This window comes from Notechis scutatus, chromosome Z (assembly GCF_049901735.1).
Source record: "Notechis scutatus isolate UNSWTSFEM ecotype Mainland chromosome Z, rNotScu1.2, whole genome shotgun sequence".
Taxonomy (NCBI): domain Eukaryota; kingdom Metazoa; phylum Chordata; class Lepidosauria; order Squamata; family Elapidae; genus Notechis; species Notechis scutatus.
The window spans coordinates 60783299-60806144 of record NC_142025.1 but is presented as its reverse complement, the minus strand read 5'-3'; the positions used below and the strand labels follow the sequence as shown (position 1 = coordinate 60806144).

The 22846-nt window shown below is 39.2% G+C and overlaps 1 protein-coding gene across 49 annotated transcripts in view; it reads left to right on the top strand.

Moving 5' to 3' along the window:
- The window catches only part of CLASP2 (cytoplasmic linker associated protein 2), a 322288-nt gene that overhangs the window by 285966 nt on the left and 13476 nt on the right, over window positions 1–22846 (top strand). For all 49 annotated transcript variants that reach the window (XM_087945672.1, XM_087945669.1, XM_087945644.1 and 46 more), the window contains one exon: window positions 179–332. In XM_087945672.1, coding sequence (XP_087801798.1) covers window positions 179–332 — 154 coding nt within the window. The remainder of the gene's footprint in view (window positions 1–178; window positions 333–22846) is intronic.

Here is a 22846-nt window from a genome sequence, read left to right as displayed (position 1 = left end):
CCCCATCTTAAACTCTGTTACAATTGCTGCTCCTTGTCTAAATTTCTAATCTAGCAATGCTTTGCCACAGCTCAAAGAGAGACGTGTGTGTGTGTGTGTGTGTGTGTATTCATTAGAGAATCTTCAGTTGCTGAAATTAAAACTGCTTCAAAATATTTTCATTGCTGATATTTAACAGTGCATTTGATTATGATTCTGAAAATATGAATTCAGAAGATATATATAGTTCTCTCCGTGGCGTGACTGAAGCAATTCAGAACTTCAGCTTCCGCAGTCAGGAGGATATGAACGAACCTATGAAATGGGATTCAAAAAAAGAAGATGGTGATTCAGTAAGTATTATGGAAAAATCTGTAGATTGAGAAATTATTCAGGGTCCATACTGATATATGCACTTGGGTGCTTGTTTTTTTTCAGCCCATATACAAAAAAACAAAAGTTGCATGTTCTTTGAGGTAAACATTACCTGAAATAACTGGGAATTAACTCTAATAAAAAATATTGTGGAGACATAATTACAAGAGCAGTGAAGATAGCCCTAGACTTAAAATTGTTCTCATTTTGAACCTCTTTGTGCTGGTAAAATATTCCTTTATATGTTTACTTCTACTGGCAATATCTGTTGATATGAAAGAGGAGAGAGGGAGAGAATTTAAGGACAAACAAGCTTAAAATTGAAAAAATATATTTGCATCAAATGAATTTTAGAATCATAGAAAACTGAAAATCATAGAAAACAGAAAAAGACCTAGTACTCCTTCGAGAGTGACCTTTGAATTTATTTTTTTCTTCTTAATTTATGTATTATTATTATATTTTTTCTTAATTTTTGACAGATGATGAATAAATGTTTGTTTATCCCAAGCATGTTTAAACTTAGTTATTGGTGATTGACTCATTATTTCCACTGGAAGTTGGTTCTAAGATTTCACTACTCTTTCTGTGAAATAATACATTCTAACTTTATTTTTGAACTTACCTCCTGTAGGTTTGAAGTAATACTTCTACGTTCTTGATTTTTGATTAATACTGAAAATATTGTCTTCTAGAATCTTCACACCCTTAATATATTTAAAGGTTTCAATCATGCCCCCCGCTTTCCCTTCTGTCCTGCTGGCTGTATATATTTTTTCCTCCAATCTTTCTTGATACGTTTTGTCCCTCAGACCTTGCACCATTATAACTGGATATAGTATTCTAAAGCTCTATATAGTGGGGTTAGAACCTTGCTTTTCTTGCTGGTGATCCCTCTAGCAATGTACACTGTTTGCTCATTTTGTAGTCATCTGCTATGAGCATACCTAAATCATTTTCTTCTGTTGTTTCTTCTGCTTGTACCCCCAATATTCTGCCAGAGGATTGTTTTTCATTAAGTACATGATCTTACAGTTAGAAACATTGCACTACAGTTTCCACATTTTCCACAATTTGCCAGGAATACCAAATCAATTCTGTGTTATAGATACCCCCAGGAACATCAACTCTATTCCACACTTTGGTTTTATCAGTAAAAAGTCAAGCCGAGCAACTGCTAGCAATTTTTCTATTATATCACTTACAAATACATTGAAGGGGAAAGGGCCTAGGATTGAGCCTTGTGGTATAGCGCTTGTGACTGATCCCTTTTCAAACAGTGCTCCATTAATACTCTGGGATCTATCCCTGAGCCAACTTCTAATCCACTGAATCACCCAGCAGTTAAGCTCCAGCCTGTAAAGCCTTTTTGTGAGTTCATTATGTAGAACTATATCAAATGCTTTGCTAAAATCCAAATAGGCTATGTCCACAGCACAGCGTCACATTTGTGACATTTCTATGGACATAGCCTGTGGACATTTGTGATATAGTTTTTAAAAAGTTAATCAGATTAGTTTGACATGAACTGGACATGAACCGCCATCAGTAAAACAATGCTGTTTTGGGTCCGTTAAATTGTGTCCTTTTTTTAAAAAAGACTACAGCTACTATAGTTGTTAAGCTCAATAGCCTATACAGTTTCCATATTCTTTCCTATTCCCCTTCTTGTGGATAGGTACAATATTAGTTGTTTGCCAATCTTGGGAAACTTCACCTGTTAAAAAGACTGGTTAACCATTAACCATAATAACCTGGATGAAAAATTTTGAATACAATATGCAATCAGAAGATTGGGAAAGATTATGGACAAAAAATTATAAATTAACATTGGCAACCTCATATAAAGAAAATTTGTATAAAATGTTTTATCATTGCCATCTAGCACCCGTGAGATTGGCTAAAATTTATCCAAGCTTAAAATCAGAATGTTGGAAATGTAAAAAGAAACTCGGTACATTCTTTCACATGTGGTGGACCTGCCCAAAAGCGAAAGAATTCTGGAATAAGTTAAAGATCTGGTTACAGGAAATAACAAGTCTAAAGATACCTGAAATGTATTTACTAGGGATAATCACAGGAGAATATACAAAAGAGAATGAATGTTTAATGATACACATTTTAACAGAAGCTAGGATACTATATGCTCAAAATTGGAAATTAGATAATATATCCACAGATGACATGATTATAAAAAAAAAGTAATGGATTGCGCGGAAATGAACAAATTCACAATGGAATTGCAGGAGAGGGAAGAAAAAGAATACTATATGGCCTGGGAAAAATGGTATGTCTGGTTAGACAATAGAAAGAAAATATAATGCAAAAGTAGAAGCTTTAAAGTGTAATTGTAAATAGTGTATGTATGTACAGGAGAATGGTATAACTGATGTCACAAATAACTGCAAAAAATGTATATAGATATTGTTTTTAAAGATGAAAATTTAAGAAAATTTATTTTAAAAATAAAATAAAAAGACTGCTTAAACAGACCAGTTAACGGTCTAACAAGCACACCTAGAAGTTCCTTTAGAACTCTGGGATGAATACCATCAGGATCCATTGTTTTATTGTGTTTTACCTCCACCTCTAAAAACTTTGGGAAAGAAACTGCAAAGCTAGGAGTAGTATGATTCCCCCGATCAGATTTTGTTATTGGCATCATTGAGCAGAACAGATTAACAGAGTTGGAAGGGATCTTGTAGGTCATCTAGTCCAACCCAACACCCAAGCAGGAGACCCTACACCATTTCTGACAAATGGCAGTCCAATCTCTTATTGAAAGTCTTTTTTTTTTCAAATAAGTTTTTTTATTTTTCAATATAAACATACATATTTTGTGGGCATTGCATTGACTGGGTCAAATCTTTCTAAGCAACAGTAACAATAATAATACAAATAAATATGTGTAATTCTAATCTTCCAACTTCCACAACTTCAACAATGCTAGTCTCTTTTCATAATCCATTTCTCATTTTCCCATTAGTTTATTTAAATGTAAATAACATTTCTTTGCATCTTGTATTTATAGTCCCTAAATACTATTATTGTTTTTAAGAGTTATTCATAGTTCTACCATAACTTCAATATTCCAAATATGTAGGGTTAATAATAACGCCAAATATTGACAATATTTAATCAATCCCGGAAGTGCATCTCAAAATCCTACACAATTTCTAATCCTTAATATTTTAAAGTCATAATTATATATGCTATTTTCCGTATATATATCTTCCCATTTTATTGATATGTTTTCTCATTACCCATCATCTCTTAACCTTTTTAAGATTCCATCATTTATTTATTTTTTAATCAACATTTTCTCTCTCTCTCTCTCGGTATCTTGTATCTCTTTTGGATTTTTTTTTTTTGTACCTACTAAACTTCTCCTTCAGAGTACCTTTTGTCTCTTTCTTCTGTATTATTTGAACTCCCATCAACTTCTTTTTGGGTTTTTTAAAAGAATTTTTTTCCGTTTCTCTCTATTCTGTTATAAACTTTTAGGAGATTATATAATTGTCTTCTACTTATTAATCCTTTCTCCTCTTTATTGTTAACTTCTTGCGTCTCATTTTGATTTTTTCCTTCCACTTCTTTTTCTAACTTCTCACTATTTCTTGAATATCATATTCTTCTTTTGCCCAATTGTTGGGTAGCTTCTACATCCATTTCTGTATCTTTAAACAATCCCCTTGTCTCCTTATTGTCTTTTATAGATTCACACATATCTTTTAACATAAACAATGATTCTTCATATAACTCTATTGTCTCTTGGAAATCCATTTTATAAAACCCCTTATTTTATGATTTGCAGCCTTATATTTTCCCAATTATTTATCTCCCAATTGTCCAAATTTTGAAGTCTTATTTAGCTGTCCTTTTTTCTTTTCTTCTGGTACTTTTCTTTTTTTGTCTCATAGAATGTTCTATTGAGTAACATTAATAGTCCAAGTCCAAATTAAGTTCAATAATCCAAGTCCACACTAGTCCACTAGATTCCTCCAATATTTCAAGTCCATAATCCAAGCTGGATTTAATAAAATGTAGTTATTTGCAAATTAGTTCCTTGTATAAATCTTCCAAAGAGCAGGAAAAAAGGCTCAATAAGTGTTCTCAAATTATCCAAGTAGTCAACAGTAGAGTCAAGGTCAGGCCATCCTCCAGCTGTTATTGCTTCTGTTCTGTTCTGTGTACTAGGCTTTTTGTGTATTGAAATAACTTTCACTAAGTATGCTGTGGTTATAATGCTGTAGCACTTCTCTTCTTCCAGTAGATGGCTCTCTTATCCCAAATCCAATTTAAATAGTCTGTCAAAAACAGCTGATTATCAGATTAAATCCAGGTAGTTTAAAGATACAAATAAACAAGGTAATTTCTCCCAGAGGTTGTTTTTCAAATTATTTGAGCTTTTTCCAAACTTTCTGTATTTTATTAGCTTCTCTTAGGCTTTTTTCACCTCTTTGTTCTCAGGGTTTTTTTCTCCGTGTGTCAATTTGCTGTTATCTTAAGCTTAGGAGTTATCTTTTAATATTCTTGTAGTTACTTCAGATCTTTAGAGTAAAAGTTGGTAGTTATTTCACCCAGCTCCAATGCTCTGTCCATACACCACTCCAGCACAAATCTTGTGGTCCCGGTTGTCCCAGCTTCGTGACTGCCAAAAAATGGCTGATGTCCCTGCTGCCATTCAGGGAGCTCTTGCTTCGAACCTAATGAGAAAATTGCGGGTTCCTTGTGAAGTGCCTCTCCTTCCTTCACTGCCCCTCCAAGGTGGCTATGACTCCGTAGGGTCTCCCGACAGCGGTTACTGGCTGGATTTTGTGGGGCTCAACAGAGCCTATTTTCCAGCCATTCTTGTCCTAACTATTTTTGTTCCCACCTTCCCCTCTTTTCTGCAACCATTGATAAAACTTATTCCAAGTATCATAATATTCTGATTCCCCCATATTTTTCAGTTCTAGAGTTAGTCTATTCAGTTCTGCACAAGCCAGTATTTTTCTTATTATCTCTCTTTCTGGTAGTGTATTTTCATTCTTCCAAAATTGTGCATAGACCATTCTCGCCATTGTCAATACATGTATTATTAAATATGTTACGCCTTTACTGTGACCTTCTGTCATTATTCCTAAAAGGAATAGTTCTGGCTTAAATTGGATATGTTCTCCCACTATTTGCTCTACCCATGTCTGAATCTGTCGCCAATATTTCCTTGCTTGATTACATATCCACCATATGTGGTAGTATGTACCTGGTAAATCCGTACACTTCCAGCATTTTGGTGATAAGTTTCTAAACATTTTAGCAAGTCTTTCTGGAGAAAGATGCCACCTGTAGAACATTTTGTAAAATTTTCCTTGTACGATGTAGCCAATGTTAATTTTCTATTTTTTCCCAAAGATTTTGCCATCTAGCCAATTCATTGTTATGTCCAAAATTTTTGGCCCATGCCACCATTGTCGTGCTCTTCCTCCAGCTTAATAAGTATCTATTTAACACCAACAATTTATCATCAGTCCCTATCAACAGTTTGTCTTATGTTGTTAATTCTCTATTAATGCCCCATGTTGTCACATCCTGTGTATATCTCGACTGTATTTGTAAGTATGACCACCACTCCAATTCTACCCCTTGTGCTATCAATTCTAATCTGATTTTCAATTCTCCTTTCTCATTTAACATATCTTTATATACCAAAATTTCCCCCTTATTTATCAAATTTGGGTGTTATTAGCGCTTTTAATGTAGGGAGCCAGATAGGAGTTTCCATGTAATCTTGATGCTTAATTTTGTTCCACACCGTCAATTTACTTTTTGACAAACCACACATGCACTTCCTTGGAAGGTTGTTTCTTCTTGCATAGTTCATTTGGATTCTGTAAATCTTGTCTATTTCGTTTAACATCCCTTCTTTCTCTATTCCAAGCGCCTTTGCCATCAATTCTGCCCTAGTATCCCCCCTTCTTTCACATTTTGAAATTGCAGAAAATGTGCCGTTTTCTCTGATTCTAAAAGCAGTACCATTGTCTCTAATTCCTTGTTTGCCTGTATCAGTTTGACACTCAATTCATCCACTCTTTTTTCTTCTTTCTCCATTCTACCTTCTATCTCCTGTAGTTTCTGTTCATTCTTAATCATCTGTTCTTGAAAATTTTCAAATTTCTCATCCATCTTCTGTATTTTTTCTTTTAGTTCTCCAGTGTCATTCTTCACTTCTCCGATCTCTTTTTTCATCTCATCATGGTTCCTAGCCATCACTTTCTGCATTGATTGCAGTATGGCTTGTAAGTCTTTGAATGAATTGGATCTCTCTCTCTCTGTAACACATCCTCAATTGACCTCTGATTTGAAGGGAAGACATCTGGGAGGCTAGCTTCTTCCCTGTCCCAATTTTTGTTAATTTGTAATGCTTGTTATCTTTAACCATTTAACTACTAATTTATATACTTTCTAGCACTCCCACCTTTCCTTTTCCCCTGTAGACCCCTCCAGTACTTATTCACACTTAGACAATCAATAAATCACTATTAGCCAAACTATATCAGCCAACCTTCCCTTTCCTTCTGATATCTCTATTAACTTTACATCTAAGTTTAATAAAGGTTATAATCTTATTTATAGTGATAATAATTAAATATTAATATAAGTAGAAATGTATAATAAATCTATAATATTGGTGATATGTATAAAGATAGTATCAATAAAGCTTTATATTATAATTATAATATATAAGAGTAATTATGATAACAGTCCTATATAGTAATAATCCTATATATTAACAATAATGTCTTGGTGGTAGTCAAAATAACAGTAATAACAATTACTATAATAGCGATAGTATCAATAGTACCATGGCAATAATATCAATACTGATGACTGGCAGTAGTAATAGTAATGGTGATAGTATCAGGTAATGACCAGGGAGAGTCAATCTTGTAGGTATCGTTTATAATTTGATCCAAAAGAGCACCCTTTCACCTTGATTTCCTTTATCACTGTCGAGGCTTAGTTTCTTTATTGAGTTATTAAATGTCTGTATGTTCCATAGTCATTAAGTAAATTTCCCAAGTTCTAATTAGCTGCAGCAGTCTTTGATTATCTTTGATTTGTAGCCTTACTATAGTTACGTTCTTTGTCTTTTAAAACTCCTAAATGTCCACCACACTAACAGGTTGTAGAATGCGCTTTTACTAAACGTATAGGTGGAGAAGATGAGATGTCTCCCTTTTGTCTCCTGTCAAAATGCACTGTCAGGGAGAGCCATTTTAACTGCCCCATTTCACCCTCATTTTCAGTCTTTTAAGGTTATATTTCACCAAAATCATATTCCTTTATGGCTTTAGCAGAAAAGAGTTCAATCAGTGTTCACTATGAAATTCGGTTTAAATTCGATTGCCACTACCACACTCTTTTAGATCTTCCCTCTTGATGGCCTCTGGCGTTGCTCAGCCCTTTTTTCTTGCTGCTGTAGTGATTGGGGGGAGGGAGAACGTCCACCCCCTTTCCTTGCTTAAACTCCTTGATCTCCTAAGCCAAATTGGGGGGTAACACTCTCTTCTGATCTCAACAAGATCAGAACCTGCTAATGCCAGAGTCAGTGCAACCATTTCTTCTGCTATTCCGCTGCTTGTTCTGGCCAGCTGTCAACACTCAGGTTCGGCCATGACAGGTCATCTTCTTCTACGCCTGGGTTAAGAAGGAATTTTTTTTCTGACCCACACCATGGACCGCCATCCAGGCGCGATTGCCAAGCTTCCCTTCCTATTGTGGTAGTCCCTCCAAGACACCTTCGGCTTTCAGGAAGCCCTCCAGATGCTAGAAATCAGCTGTACTCTGCGGAGCTCTCTGCTCACACAGCTATTCAGGCTGACAACTAGCCCAACCTCCGAAGCTCCCACAACTTCTGAAGGCAAGCTGTTCCTTTGGTTGATTGTTCTCACTGTCAGAAAATTTCTTCTTCTTTCCAGGTTAAATCTCTCCTTGTTCAGTTTCCATCCATTATTCCTTGTCTGGCCTACAGGTGCTTTAGAACATAGCTTGACCCCTTCCTCTCTGTGGCAGCTCCCAAATATTGGAACACTGTTATCATGTCTCCTCTGGATCTTCTCTTCACTAGACTAGCCATGCCCAATTCCTTTAACCGTTCTTCATATGTTTTAGCCTCCATTCCGATAATCATCCTGCTTGCTCTCCTCTACACTTTTTCTAGAGTCTCAACATCATTTTTATAGTGTGACCAAAACTGGATGCAGTACTTTAGGTATGGTCTTACTAAGGCTTTATAGAGTGGTATTAGTACCTTACTTGATCTTGATTGTATTTTTCTGTTAATGCAACTTAGGATTGCATTGCCTTTTTTGGCTGCCACTGCTGACTCATATTAAGCTGGTTATCCACTAAGACTCTAAGTTCTGTCTCATAATTACTGCTTGTCATGTCCCTGGTGGAGACTGACTCTGAGGGAGAGGAGGAACAGCTGACAGGGAGTGGAAGTGTGGCTCCAGAGGTTGTGGAGGAGGGTGGGGAAGGGCAGAGGCTGACTGGGCAGTCAGAGAAAGAACCAGGTCCATCCCCTTTGCATCCTAGGACATGCAGGGAGGAACGGGGAAGGCAACAACTTGGCTTACGAGAGAGGAAGCGGCCATGATCCTCATTGGTTGCAGCTTGGGAGACTAATATATAAGAGATACGATTACAACACAGCGTTGCCAGAAGCAAAGCGTGTGTTATTTTGGGCTGAAGTTATCTTGGTTGATGTCCTTCCAACAGACTGTGCCTTGTTATCTCCTTGAATTTGGTAATTACTTATCCTGGTCCGTTGTGGAAATTTCGTCCTTGTAGTTTGTTTGGTGTTTTATTTCACTTCTATTTGCTCATTAAGTTCAGACTGTATGGCTTTCTTTTGAAAACTATTTTTGAGTACATTTTATCTCCAACTGAGAATTATTGAACAGTGGGGCCAAGTTGGAAGCATTAAAGGACATTTATTTATGTTTTGGATTTTTTTACATTTGTGTTTTTCTCTGGGTCATCACATTTTGTCTCCAGCCACCCCTTCAATTTGCTTCTGCTGTTCGTGAGGTGACCATGGATCAGCTCAGAGCAGACAATGCTCAGTTAAGCCAGCAAGTGGCTCTTTTGACTGTGCAGGTTGCGCAGATGCAAGCTGTCCGGCCACACCGCAAATGCCCTGTAGCGGTGCCAAATAAATTTGATGGATCGTTGGCTCACTTTCCAGCATTTTTTGGGCAGTGCCAGCTCTATATGAGCCTTCGGCCAGAGGACTTCACCACTGACCGGGATAAGGTGGAGTTTTTGATTAGTTTGCTGTCAGGCTCTGCAGCACATTGGGCAACTCCTCTGTTGACCCAGCCCAACCAGGTGTTGGACAATTATTCCGAGTTTTGCCATCAGTTCCAGGCCATGTTTGAGGACCCTGTTTGGGCCCAAATAGCAAACAGACGTTTGAGAGAATTGAAGCAGGGGCGTGGCTCGCTCACGGATTATATTGCTAGCTTTCAGGTGGTCTCTCAGGACTTACAATGGAATGAGGCAGCACTGCTAGACCAGTTCCAGGAGGGTTTGTCATCGGAGCTCCTGGACGAGTTGGCGTGCACTGAATGCCCTCATATCCTGCAGGAGCTCATGCATCTGTGTCTTCGTATCGATGCTAGGCTTCAGCAGCAATGGGCGCAACGATGGACAGAGACTGCATCCATTCCCAGCAAGACGGCACCCCTGATGGAAGTGCATCTGGAAGAGCCCATGCAGTTGGGGGCTGCCCACCCTCGCCTGACCCAAGCGGAAAAGGATAGGCATCGTCGTGATGGTTTATGCCTCTATCGTGGCAATCGAGGCCATTTTGTGGCTAAGTGTCCTGCTAAGACACCCACAGCAGCAACGTCAGCAGTGGCGGGAAACAAGCATTGCCCGGCCTACGGGGGTCTGTAGGTCAGGTTCCAAGGTCCTTAGGCCCGCTATCTTTGCCCTCTTCGCCATCCTTGCCATCTTTGACACCTTCGACATTTCCACCCCAGTCATTGGTGAAGCATCTTGTGCTGACAACGAGTGTGTTCGTGCCTGGTCAGGGAGCAGTGGAGACCCAAGCCTTGGTTGATTCAGGGGCCATGGCCAATTTCATGGACGCTCATTTTTTTGAGCAGTAGTTCATTCCCCAGCAACAGGTGTCCCCGCCAGTAATGGTGGAGACAATTGATGATCGGCCCCTTCGTTCGGGACCTGTGGTTTCTGCAACCAAACCCCTTCACATGTGTATTGGGTAGCATGTGGAGGAAGCCGCAGTACCTACATTGCCGCAGTACCTCATTTTCCGGTGGTGCTGGGTTTGGAATGGTTACAGGCCTATGATCCACAGGTTGTCTGGAGCTGTGCAGTTTCTTGATAGAAAGTGTGCCAACCATTATTTGCACTCCTGTGCAAGGAGCGTGGCTACACCCATGGATTTGGATCTACCTGCGGAGTTGGTGGACTTTGCTGATGTGTTTGGGGAGAAGGAGGCGGATCAGTTGCCTCTGCATTGGTCGTAGGACTGTCCAATTGACTTGTTGCCCGATGCGAAATTTCCAGTGCGTTGTATATACTCCCTGTCAGAACCGGAGTTGGCCGTGTTGCGGGATTTTATTGACAAGAACCTCCAGAAAGGAGGTTCTCTCCAGCTGCTTCGCTGCTCCCTGCCCAATCAGTCCCTATCGCGCATGTGCAACATCGTGCGCCTGTGCAACAGACTGCAGACTGCTTTTGCCCACTTGCCAGACCAGCCATTGCTGCCTGCCTTTCAAAGCGGCCCTGCCCAATGTGATGATCTCCCTGGGTACGTGCAAGCCCCGGTCATTTTTCCCCACTACTTGCCTTTTGTTTCGCCCCTTCCCTCCCCCCACCACTTGCATTTTGCCGCTACTGCTGGTCACCTTTCCCCCACCACCACCACTTGTCTTCCGCTGGGAAATACGTGGAGAGGCTCCTGTTCACTCTGGTCAGGTCAGCAGCTGCTTAACTCATCTGCTGCTCCAGCTGGGAGAGCAAGGGAGCCTTTCCCAAGAGCGAAAAGCTTGCAAGTTCCCCTCCCTTCAGAATGGCTCCTGTGCAGCAGAGAAGCAGCCCAGTTGAATCCTGCTTCTCTGCTACCTGGGAGCTGTTTCTTATGGGAGGCTTGCAAGCTTTTCGCTCTCAGGAGAGGCTCCCTCGTTTCCACAGCAAGAGCAGGTAAGAGAAGGAGCCCAGAGCTGACACGACTCACGAGCCTCTCCACTGTTCTCTCTCATCTGGGAAAGCAAGAGAGCCTCTCCCAAGAGCAAAAAGCTTGCAAGTCCCCCTCCCTTCGGAACGGCTCCCGTGCAGCAGAGAAGCAGCCCTCTCTGCTGCCCGGAAGCTGTTTCCACCCAAAGTTGCTGCCTTTGGCCCCTCATCCCAACTCAGTGGAGTCCGCACCGGCCCAGAATGAAGCCAGCCTCTTTGAGCTCTCTTACACCTCTTGCTTGCCGCCAATCCCCGCTGGAGCCCCTAGACAGGCTCAGATGATCTAAATCCTTTGCAGGGAGTTGGCAGCGTGGTGCGATAGTGAGAGCTATGGCAGCGAAGTGGAGGGCAGAAAGCGGCTTGCGAGACAGCCCTTCCCGGGGGGGGTGAGCTTGATCTGGGTATGGGATAAATAAGCAAAGCGAAATGAGCCAGCCCGCCTGGCTGTCAATTCGGCCATGCTGGCTGGGAGAGAAGAGAATGTTCTCCTTTTCCCCTTGGTGCTGCCGTGGCTGAATCCTGTTGGGGGAATGCCCTCCCAGGGTAATGCCCCACCATTGCCGCCCTGGTGTGCTTTGCTGCCGCTGCCACCGAAGCCGCCCAAGAAACCTCCCTGCCACCAGCACGGTTCCAGGATGTGCTGCCACCGCTCAACTTCCACCACCACCACCACTCACTTTTTGCAGCAAAGGCTGCCACCAAAGCTGTCCAAGGAAATTCCCCACCACCGGTGTAGTTCCAGGACGCACTGCCACCTCTCTCTCTCCCTCAAAAGCCATGGCTGGGTCAAACCAGCAAGCTTTTCTTGGCGTTTTTCGCTGCTTCTTTCATTTCTTTGTTTTGTAATCCAGACTGGCTGAACAACAATCACCAGCCATGGTGGAAGCGTTCCTTTGGGTGACCCTCCTCCTCCTCCCCCTCTTCCTCCTCGTCTTGAGGAGCTGTGGTGGGGCGGGGCAGGGGGTTGCACATGCACAGTGAGACACTCCTCAAGTGAGTGCTAAAGCACAGCAAAACCGGGTGCGGGGTGGGCGGCTGATCACTTGAGGGTCTCTCCGTGTGTGTGCACCTCCCCGCCCCACCACAGCCGCCGGTCACGAGGAGGAGGAGAAGGGTTGCCCGAAGGGACGCTTCCACTGTGGCTGGTGATCGTTTTTCAGCCAGTCTGGATTCCAAAAAGAAGAAATGAAAGAAGTAGTGAAGAGCACCAAGGACAGCTTGCTGGCTTGGCCCAGTTGGCTTTGAGAGAGAGAGAGAGAGAGAGAGAGAGAGAGAGAGAGAGAGAGAGAGAGAGAGACAGAGAGACAGAGAGAAAAGACAGAGAGAAAGAGACAGAGAGAAGGAGAGAGGGGGGGAGATAGGGAGAGGTGCAGAGAGAGGCACACACAAAGAGAGATCCGTGTGGGGGAGAGCCATAGAGAGACAGAGGGGGGAAAGAGAGGGGGAGAGAGAGAGAGAGAGAGAAGAAAGAAAAGACAGAGAAAAGAGAAGGAAAGAAAAAAGAGAAAGGAAGAAAAGGGATAGACAAAGAAAGGGAGAGATGGAAGGGACAAAGAAAGAAAAAGAAAGAAAGAGAGGGAGGGAGGGAGGTGAAAGTGAATGAGACATGGATGGATAGAGGAGGAAGGGAGGGAGAGAGAGAAAAAGGAGAGGGAGAAAGGACACAAACTCTGGCTTCAGAAGATTTTGAAACAGCATAGCAATTTAGGGCTGGAAGAGATCTCGGAGGTCATCTTCTAGTCCAACCCCTGCTCCAGCAGGAGATCCTTACAGAATCATAGAATAGGAGGGTTAGAAAGGAGAGAGAGGAAGAGGAAGGGAGGGAGAGAGAGAGAGAGAGAGAGAAAGAAAGAAAGAAAGAAAGAAAGAAAGAAAGAAAGAAAGAAAGAAAGAAAGAAAGAAAGAAAGAAAGAAAGAAAGAAAGAAAGAAAGAAAGAAAGAAAGAAAGAAGGGGGAGAGAAAGAAAGAGAGAAAGAAAGAAAGAGGAAAGGAGAGAAAGAAAGAGCAAAAAATAAAAAGGAAGGGAGAGAAAGAGAAAGAAAGAGAAAGGAAGGAAGGAAGAAAGAAAGAAATAGGAAGGAAGAGGGGGAGAGAGAAAACTCTGTGCAATTATTTTTTATTGTTCCATTATTTATCATATATTAATATTTTACACTCTATACCTAGAGTGATTTTACTGCCTTTCTTTTGCCCATATATTTTTCAGGGTTTACATGTCTATAGTCCAGAGCATAAATACATGTGTGTTTAACAGAGTTGAAAGGGACCATGGAGGTCTTGTAGTCCAACCCCCTGTTCAGGCAGGAAAACTGAGAATGCCAAACTCTGAGTAGAGGTCCTGGGAAAGGTCTCAGAATAACAGAATGACACTTAGAAGGGATTTCAGAGAAATGGCTGTCCAGTCTTTTCTTACAAACCTCGAGTGTTGAAGAATAAATCCGAAAAATGTTGGAAATATCATCAGACACCTGGCTCATATGTGGTGGACTTGTGCGGATGCTAAAAAATACTGGACTAAAATCCACATGTGGTTAGAAAAAATGACAAAAAACATATAGACTTGAAACCAGATATGTTTTTATTGGGAATTTTACCTGAAATAGTAAAGACTTGAAATACCTGATTGTAAATGTATTAACAGCTGCTAGGATTGTATTTGCTAAAAACTGGAAAAATGAGAAAATACCATCACAGGAGGAAATCCTTAAGAAAATATTGGAATGTGCTGAAATGAGTAGATTGACATTTGAAATTAGAGAACAAGAGGATAAACAATTTTATAAAATTTGGGATGTTTTCTATCAATGGTTAGACAATAAACTACAGTAATAAAATACATAGACTTTTAGAAAATAATAAATATATAAAGATGTACTTTTTTCTTATTATATCTACAAAATGATTTTAGGATAGATTTGGGATGATAATATGAACTGTTATAAAATAAACTAAGTAAATTATGATTATCCTGTAAAACATGAATGAATAAAACTTTAGTCAAATGATTGATTAATAATGATACTAAGGTATTTAATTTTTGATTGACAATATGAGATCATATGCAATGTAATTGTAATTGAAGACTATGAAGTGGAAGCACAAAATAATTTGTAAACCAACCGGCACACTGTATGTACACCTATGGAAGATAGCTTGATGTTTTTATGTTTTGTTTGTTTATGTTTGTTTTTAAAAACCAATAAAATTTAAAAGAAAAAAAGAAAAACCTTGAGTGTTGGAGCACCCAGAACTTCTGGTGGCAAGCAGTTCCACTGGTTAATTGTTCTCACTGTCAGGAAGTTTCTCCTTAGTCTTAGCTTGCTTCTCTCTTTGTTCAGTTTCCATCCATTGCTTCTTGTTTGCCTTCTGGTGCTTTGGAAAATACATTGTCCCCCCTCTTTATGGCAGCCCCTTAAAAGCCTGTTGCCTATCACACTCTTGAGCAAAGCATGTGAGCCAGTTCCTCCTTTCAGTGGTCCATGAAAGTACATCTATAGTACGTAGATAGTAAAGTCAAAAATGGTGAACAACATTTTTACAGAACTATAAAGTTGAGGCTGAGTGTGACAAGAAAGGACTGGGAGGGGAGGGGCCAGGCGAGGCACCCCTTGATGTGAGTGACATTGAGTTGGTCACGCCCACATAGTCACATGACTATCAAGCCACGCCCACACAGTCAGGTAAAGCCACACCCAGCCAGCAAGCCACACCGACAAACTAAGCCACGCCCACAGAACCAGTTCTTAAGAAATTTGAATCCCACCACTGGACTTGTCTCTACTATGAATTTCATTTTGTTAATAGGGCCCAGTGTTCAAGTCTGTCAAGATCCATCTGGATTTTGAGCCTACTTTCTAGAGCCCTGATGGCGAACCTATGGCACACATACCAGAAGTAGCACACAGAGCCATCTCTCTGGACACGCCAGTTGTCGCCCATTGCTCTCCCAGTTTCCGGCGCACATATGCACGCTGGCCAGCTGATCTTCGCATGTGCATCCATGCCAGAAACCGGAACACCAGGGGGCACACCAGAAACAGGAAGCTCAGCTTCCCGGTGCACACATGCACACCAGGGAGCTGCTCTTCCGGTTTCTGGTGCTGCTGCACGTGCACTCCCATTTGAGCACTCGGTGCCAAAAAGGTTTGCCAACTCTGTTCTAGGATGTTAGCTGTTCCTGCCAGCTTAGTATCATCTGCAAATTTGGTAACTTCCCCTTCTATTCCCTCATCTAAGTAGTTTATAAAGACATGGAAGAGTTCTGGACCTAAGACAGAACCTTGTGACACCCCACTGCTTACTTCCCTCCATGTAGACTTAGACCCATTAAGGACTACTCATTGAGTATGATTTGTCAACCAGTTGCGAATCCATCTATAGGTAGCGATCCATCTATAGGTAGCGATGCTATCTATCTCATTTTTTTCTAGCTTACCAAAAAGTAGGTTGTCATCCACTTCGTTGAATGCCTTGCTGAAGTCTAAATATATTATGTCCACAGTATTTCTCTGGTCTACTAATTTAGTCACTATGTTAAAGAATGAAATAAGATTGGTTTGGCATGATCTGTTTTTAACAAACCCATGCTGACTGCTAGTTATTGCTTTGCTTGTTTCTAGATGTTGACAGATCTGTTTTTTATTATCTTTTCCAGTATGATGTTGGGGGTAGTTTCCTGGGTCTGTTTTTCTTCCTTTTTTGAAGATGGAAACCACATCAGCTCTTTTCCAGTCTCTGGTAGTTCCCCAGTACTGCAGGATTTTAGAAAGATGTGGTATAGTGCAGTGATCCCCAACCTTTTTTTTTTTAAACAAGTTTTATTAGTTTTCAAAACACACAAATCATTATCCATTACATGTTTAAACCTTTTTCCAATTTAACAAGTCAGATAAACTATAATTCTGTTTTAAACCATTTCCATATAAACATACAAAAAACCTCTTGTCCAATTTCTCTTTACTTCTCTTTACTCTTATTCAATTTCATTATTATTATTTCATCTATTTCTTTCTGACTTAGTTACCATTATTCTCATTCTATATTTCTGCAAGGTTTTATTAATTCTCCCAAAAAAAAAAAAACATATACACACAACACATAAAACATAAAAAAAAATCTTTTTGGAAAGTAACTTGGACCCAGGTATCTCTCTCTTCGTGGACTTCAATTATATTCATGCTCATCTTACATATCATTACTTATTTTATTTACCATTCTAAGCTTTCTATATTAACTTCTCCACATATTTCACTCTTCTTAATTCTATCTTAATTAATCATCTTAATTTGAGTCATTATATTTGTATCTTTTGTCCATTCTTTATTGTCCCTTTGTCTCGTTCCTTATAAAAAAAAAGAAGTTTCTCCTGAAATCACTAATCAGAGTATGATGCCTTTCAATCTCCCCCCTAAATTAATCAAATTAACCTTTAAAATAACGCCCAATACCCAATCCGATTTTGCTTGGTACATTCTATCTAAATAGTACATCCAAAGTAATTAAATATATAGTTAAACAATAAATCTAAATATTAAAAACAAATACTATAGTAGAAATTTTATAATAACATCAATACCATAATCTTATTAAACTCTTTAATTAAAACTCAATATTCTAAACCTCCCATCATATTGTTAAATTTTAAAACCAATCATTATTAAACATTTCAACATTTTAATCTCTTATCAACTCTTAAACCGTTTAAGTTTACTATTTCTAATACCATACTACAATATCATCTTATGTACCTTGCAAAATATTTTTGAAAAAATTATATTTTATCCTTTATCCCTAAAAAAAATTCCTTTTTTCCCATTTAATTTCAAAACTTTGTAGCTTTTCTCCACCTTTTCCCTTTCTTTCTTCTCCCAGCAAACCTTTCTACCCCCCCTTCTTCCAGCCTCTGCCCCACTGGCTTCCCTTCTCTGTCGTGTTCCTTTTCCTTTTGTTTACTATCATTATATTGATTTTGCACCTTGTTTTTCCCTTTCTTAAGTGTTTTTTAAATCTTAAGTCCTTTATTTCTCTTCCTTTCACTCTTCCTTCTTTCTTGGTCGAGTTCTGAAATTTATTAAAAATGGCTTCCTCTCCTTCTTCTTCTTCTGCTGTCTTCATCTGTTGTAATGTTTGTTGATAGTTAATAGCGCCATTTCTAAAAAAAAGGAAGGCTTCTTTCAGACCAGATTTACCATTTTTTTGCTTGTTCATAATCTTTTCTCAGTTCCTCAATAGAAAGAGCCATTATAAATCTTTTCTTTTCCCCTTCTTTCTTCTTACAACAACCAGAATATTTCAAAGAAAAAATAAAACAGTCCCAAAGTTATCAATCAGTCCAAACCAAGGCAGAGTTCTCACTTTCTCCTCCTGGGGTAGTATCAATCAAAGAAAAAGAAAGTCCAAATCTATTTCTTAAAATCTTATTGCAATATATTTTAGTCTTCAAATCCTTAAGGCATCTCCTCCAACAAAGTCTTAGCATACAAATATTTTTTTTAGTCCTCTCTCTTCCCACTCATCACTTAAAACCAGTTTTCACCTAAAAGAAATAGGTTTCTTAATATCCACTTATTTATTCCATAGGAAAAGAGGGTAAGCTTTCCTTTCAGCACCATCAAACTGCCGCTTTTTCCTCTTCTAGAAGGTATCATTCAGAAAATCATACTTTTCAGGAATTTTGTTAAATATGTCTTAGAGTCCTAGGAACCAAGAAAAACTTTCTCCTTTGAAAAACTTTCTCCACTTCCTCCTGCGCATTCTTACCCGGCTGCCAGCTTCTTTGTGGCGGCCATTACGGACCGCCTGGGAAAAGGGGGTTCTGCACCGTCCTGGGAAAAAGGGGGTTCTGCCGGCCGGGGAGGGGGTCTGCAACACCCCAAACCCCTCTCCGGATCCCCTACCTTCAGCTGCCCCTGCAGGGCAGCCTAGCTCCGTACCCGTCCGGATCGGAGCCCCAAAAATGGCTAGCGCGGCAGGGATCGCGCAGCTTCGCAAATCCCTGCCGCTCGCGCGGCCGACAAACCGGAAGAGTGATCCCCAACCTTTTTGACGCCTGCGGCTCGGTACCGGCATCAGCTGGGCGCTGCGGCCCGGTACCTGATCAGCTGGCGCCGCCATCTTTTTGATGAAACGTGCTTCCGGTGAGCTTTCTACCTGAAAAGCTCACCGGAAGCACTTTTTCATGAAAAAGATGGCGGCGCCAGCAAGCCAGCGGTCCGCGGACCGGTGGTTGGGGACCCCTGGTATAGTGGTTCTGAGATGACCTCTGCCAACGCCTTTAGAACTCGGGATGTAATCCATCAGGTCCCGATCATTTGTGTTCATCAAGATCAGACAGGTATTATCTTACTAATTTTTTGCTTATTTTAACTTTTATTTCTAGTCTGTCTTTTACAGTTATGTTTTTGGTAGTTTGGGCTATAATTTCTTTTTTGTGAAGACCGATGCAAAGAATTAGTTAAGCAGCTCTGCTTTCTCTCTGTTGCTTGTTACTTGCTCACCGTCTTCTCTTTAGTGAACCAACTGTTTCCTTGATTTCTTCCTTGTTATTTATATGTTGGAAAAAACTTTTTTTATTATCTTTGACTTTTGTTGCAAGTCTTTGTTCATTCTGAGCCTTTGCTTTCCTGACTTCGTCTTTGCAGATTCTGGCTATCTGCTGATATTCTGCCTTAGTTGTGTGTCCCTCTTTCCATTTTTTGTATTTGTCCTTTTTGTCTTTCAATTTGTCAAAATCTCTTTGTGCAGCCATGCTGGTTTCTTCTTGGATTTCTTGTTTTTCTTTCTCAGTGGTATTGTGCTGATGTGGGCTTTTATGATCATACTTTTCAGAGTTTCTCAAAACTTCTTGAGTTGTTTTCTCCTTTAAGATTTTCATCGAAGAAATCTTTCCCAAGTTCTCTCTGAGTATATTCAAATCAGCTCTTTTAAAATCCAAGACTCTGGTGTCATTAAGTTCTATTGCTTGTATTTGTGTTATTTTGAATTCCAATATGACATGGTCACTCTCACCCAAGGTTCCTGTAGTTTCAACTCTGTCTATCATTTCTTCTCTGTTTGTAAGAATTAAGTCCAGTATGGCTGTCCCTTTAGTTCCCTGCTCTACTTTTTGGACAACCAAGTTGTCAGCTAGGTTGGTTAGGAACCTATTTGATTCCTTACTTGGTGCAGAATTAGTTTTCCAATTGATATCAGAGTAATTGAAATCCCCCATTACTATTGTAGTGTTAGTTGGTTGGCAAAAGGGACGTCTGTTTTTAATTAGGGTTGTCAAACTCACGTCGTCACGGTGGTGTCATGTGACATATCAGGATTTTTTTCCCCTTCGCTAAACCAGGTATGGGTGTGGCCAGCAAGTGACGCATCTGTCCTGCGGGCAGGGAGTTTGACAGCCCTGGTTGAAATGGTTTGCTATAGCCTGGTCTTGCTTAAAATAAGAATTGTTTGCATTTTTAATTTCGTGATTGCACTGTTTTTTCTCCTGTAGGTTCTTATACATCTCTCTATCAGCTATATTTCTGCTATTCTTATATCTGTTAATATGCTGGGGGTTTTTCTCTTTTACTATCTTATATACATCTGATATGAACCAGATTAGAAGTCTCTTTTTTTGCTTTTACTAATGCCTTAATATCTTTGTTCAAGGGAACTCATTGAGGGGACTTCTTGATTAAGGTTGATTAGGGGAGTAGAGGCTAAAACATATAAAGAATGGTTGCTGGAATTGGGTATGTCTAGTTTAATGAAAAGAAGGACTAGGGGTGACATGATAGCAGTGTTCCAATATCTAAGGGGCTGCAACAAAGAAGAGGGGGTCAACTATTCTCCAAAGCACCTGAAGGTAGGACAAGAAACAATGGGTGGAAACTAATCAAGGAGAAAAGCAAGCAAGAACTAAGGAGAAATTTCCTGACATAACAGTTAATCAGTGGAACACCTTGCCTCCAGAAGTTGTGAATGCTCCAACACTGGAAGTTTTTAAGACAAGTTTGGACAACTATTTGTCTGAAATGATATAGTTTTTCCTGCTTGAGCAGGGATTGTTCTAGAAGACCTCCAAATTCCCTTCCAACTCTGTTATTCTGTATTCTATTCTGATTAATCTTTTTACCTTAATTTTTTAAAAACAATTTATACCTCCCCTGCTCTTCATATCTTGCATTGCCTTTAGGTTTATCCTTGGTTTTTTCCCTTGCCAAATAAATTTGGAAATTATCTTGTTCAGTTCCACAAAGTAATTTTTATGCATTTTTATTGGTATTGTTTGGAATAAGTAAATAAATTTGGGCTGTAATAATTTATTATAATTATTTTCCATTAGGGTTTTGCATTGAGCCATCAACCAAATTCCTAAGTATTTAACTTTTTTTACTATTTGTAATCCCATTATCCTTTCCAATTTTAATTTTTGTTTTTCTGTTAAATTTTTAGTTATTAATTTCATTTTTTCCCTATTGATTTTATGTCCTGCAACTTTCCCAAATTGATCTAACTCTTCCAACAGTTCTTGACCTGTTTCAATTGGTTCCTCTGTGAAAAAAAACATATCATCCACAAATGACTGGAGTTTATATTCTTCTTTCTTAATTTTTAGTCCTTTTATGCCTGGCTTCTGTCTAATTCATGTAAGCAATGTTTCCAATGATAATATGAAGAGCTGGGGAGATAGTGGACATCCCTGCCTAACTCCTTTCTCTATTTTTATTGAGCACATGTACTCTCCATTAATTATAATATTCACCTTTTGTGAATCATAAATTGTGGTCACAGTGTTTTCAAATTTAGTGCCTAGATTCATATTGTAAATTTGTTGGATTAGGAATTGCCAATTTAGATTATCAAAGGCCTTCTGTGCATCCAAGAATACACGGGCTATTTGTTTTTCTGGGTGGGCTTCGTAGTATTCCAAAACACTTAGTACTATTCTTAAATTATTCCTGATTTGTCTATTGAGAAGAAATCCGTTTTGATTTTTATGTATATATTCATTCAATATTTTTTTTAATCTATTTGCTATAATTGTGGTAAATATTTTATAATCAGTATTTAACAGGTAAATTGGTCTATAATTTTGTATAAGTCGTAAGTCTGAATCTTCTTTCGGGATCAACGATATCAGTGTCTCCTTCCATGCATCCAGCATTCTTGCTGCAAGTAGGACCTCATTATATACTTCCACCATGAGAGGTCCTATTTGTTCTCCTATTTATCCCATCAGGTCCTGGGGTTTTATTGTTCTTTTGGTTTTCTATTGCTATTTTTAACTCGGGCCACATAATGTCTCTATTTAACATTTCCTTCATCTCCTCCTTGATTATTTTATCTTTAGTAATACCCAAATAGTTTCTTATCATATCCTCATTTACCTCCTTCTTTTTATAAAGATCTTCAAAGAATTTACATGCAATTTCTTTTTTCTGTTCTATTATTTGTTGGACATCCCCGTTTTCATCTATTAATTGGTAGATCAATCTTTTTTGTTTTTCTTTTTTAAGTTTGTAGGCCAACCACCTTCCTGGTTTATTAGCCTGTTCAAAGAATATCTGTCCAGCTGTATTCAACTTTAAAACCATTCCTTCTTGTTCAATTAAGTTTAATTTATGTTTAGTTATCATCTGTTTTTTTCAATTTACAATCTTTTGGGGTATTTTGTAGCTGAATTTCTAATTCTTTGATTCTTTGTTCTAATTTATTTTGTTGGGCATATTTTTCTTTATTTCTTTTAGCGGTGTATGATATCATTGTGCCTCTTATTATTGCCTTCATTGTATCCCAAATATTCTGTTTCGTAGTTGCCTCATTGTTATTTTCTTTTAAGAAATAATCTAATTCCTCCTTAAGTCTGTTCATAAATTCTTTCTCTTTAATTAGCTGTGTATTTGGGGTCCATCTTTTCCCTGGTTTCTTCCTACCTTTCCACACTATCTGAATCGGATTGTGATCTCCCCATTCGTTCGGTAAAATTTCAATCTCTTAATTCATTTACTAACTCACCATTCATCCACACCGTATCAATTCCCATGATTGGTGAGGATTAGAGTAAAATGTAAATTGCTTTTTCTCAGGGTTTAATTTCCTCCACATGTCTATCAGATTTAGTTAAATCATAATTTCCTCACATGTTTTCGGTAGTTCTCTTTTTTTCTTCTTTTCCCCCCCGCTACTGTGATCTTTCTGGTGGTCCACAATAGCATTGAAATCCCCCAAGATACAAATATTCCTTTTCTCTAATTCCACTATTTTCTCA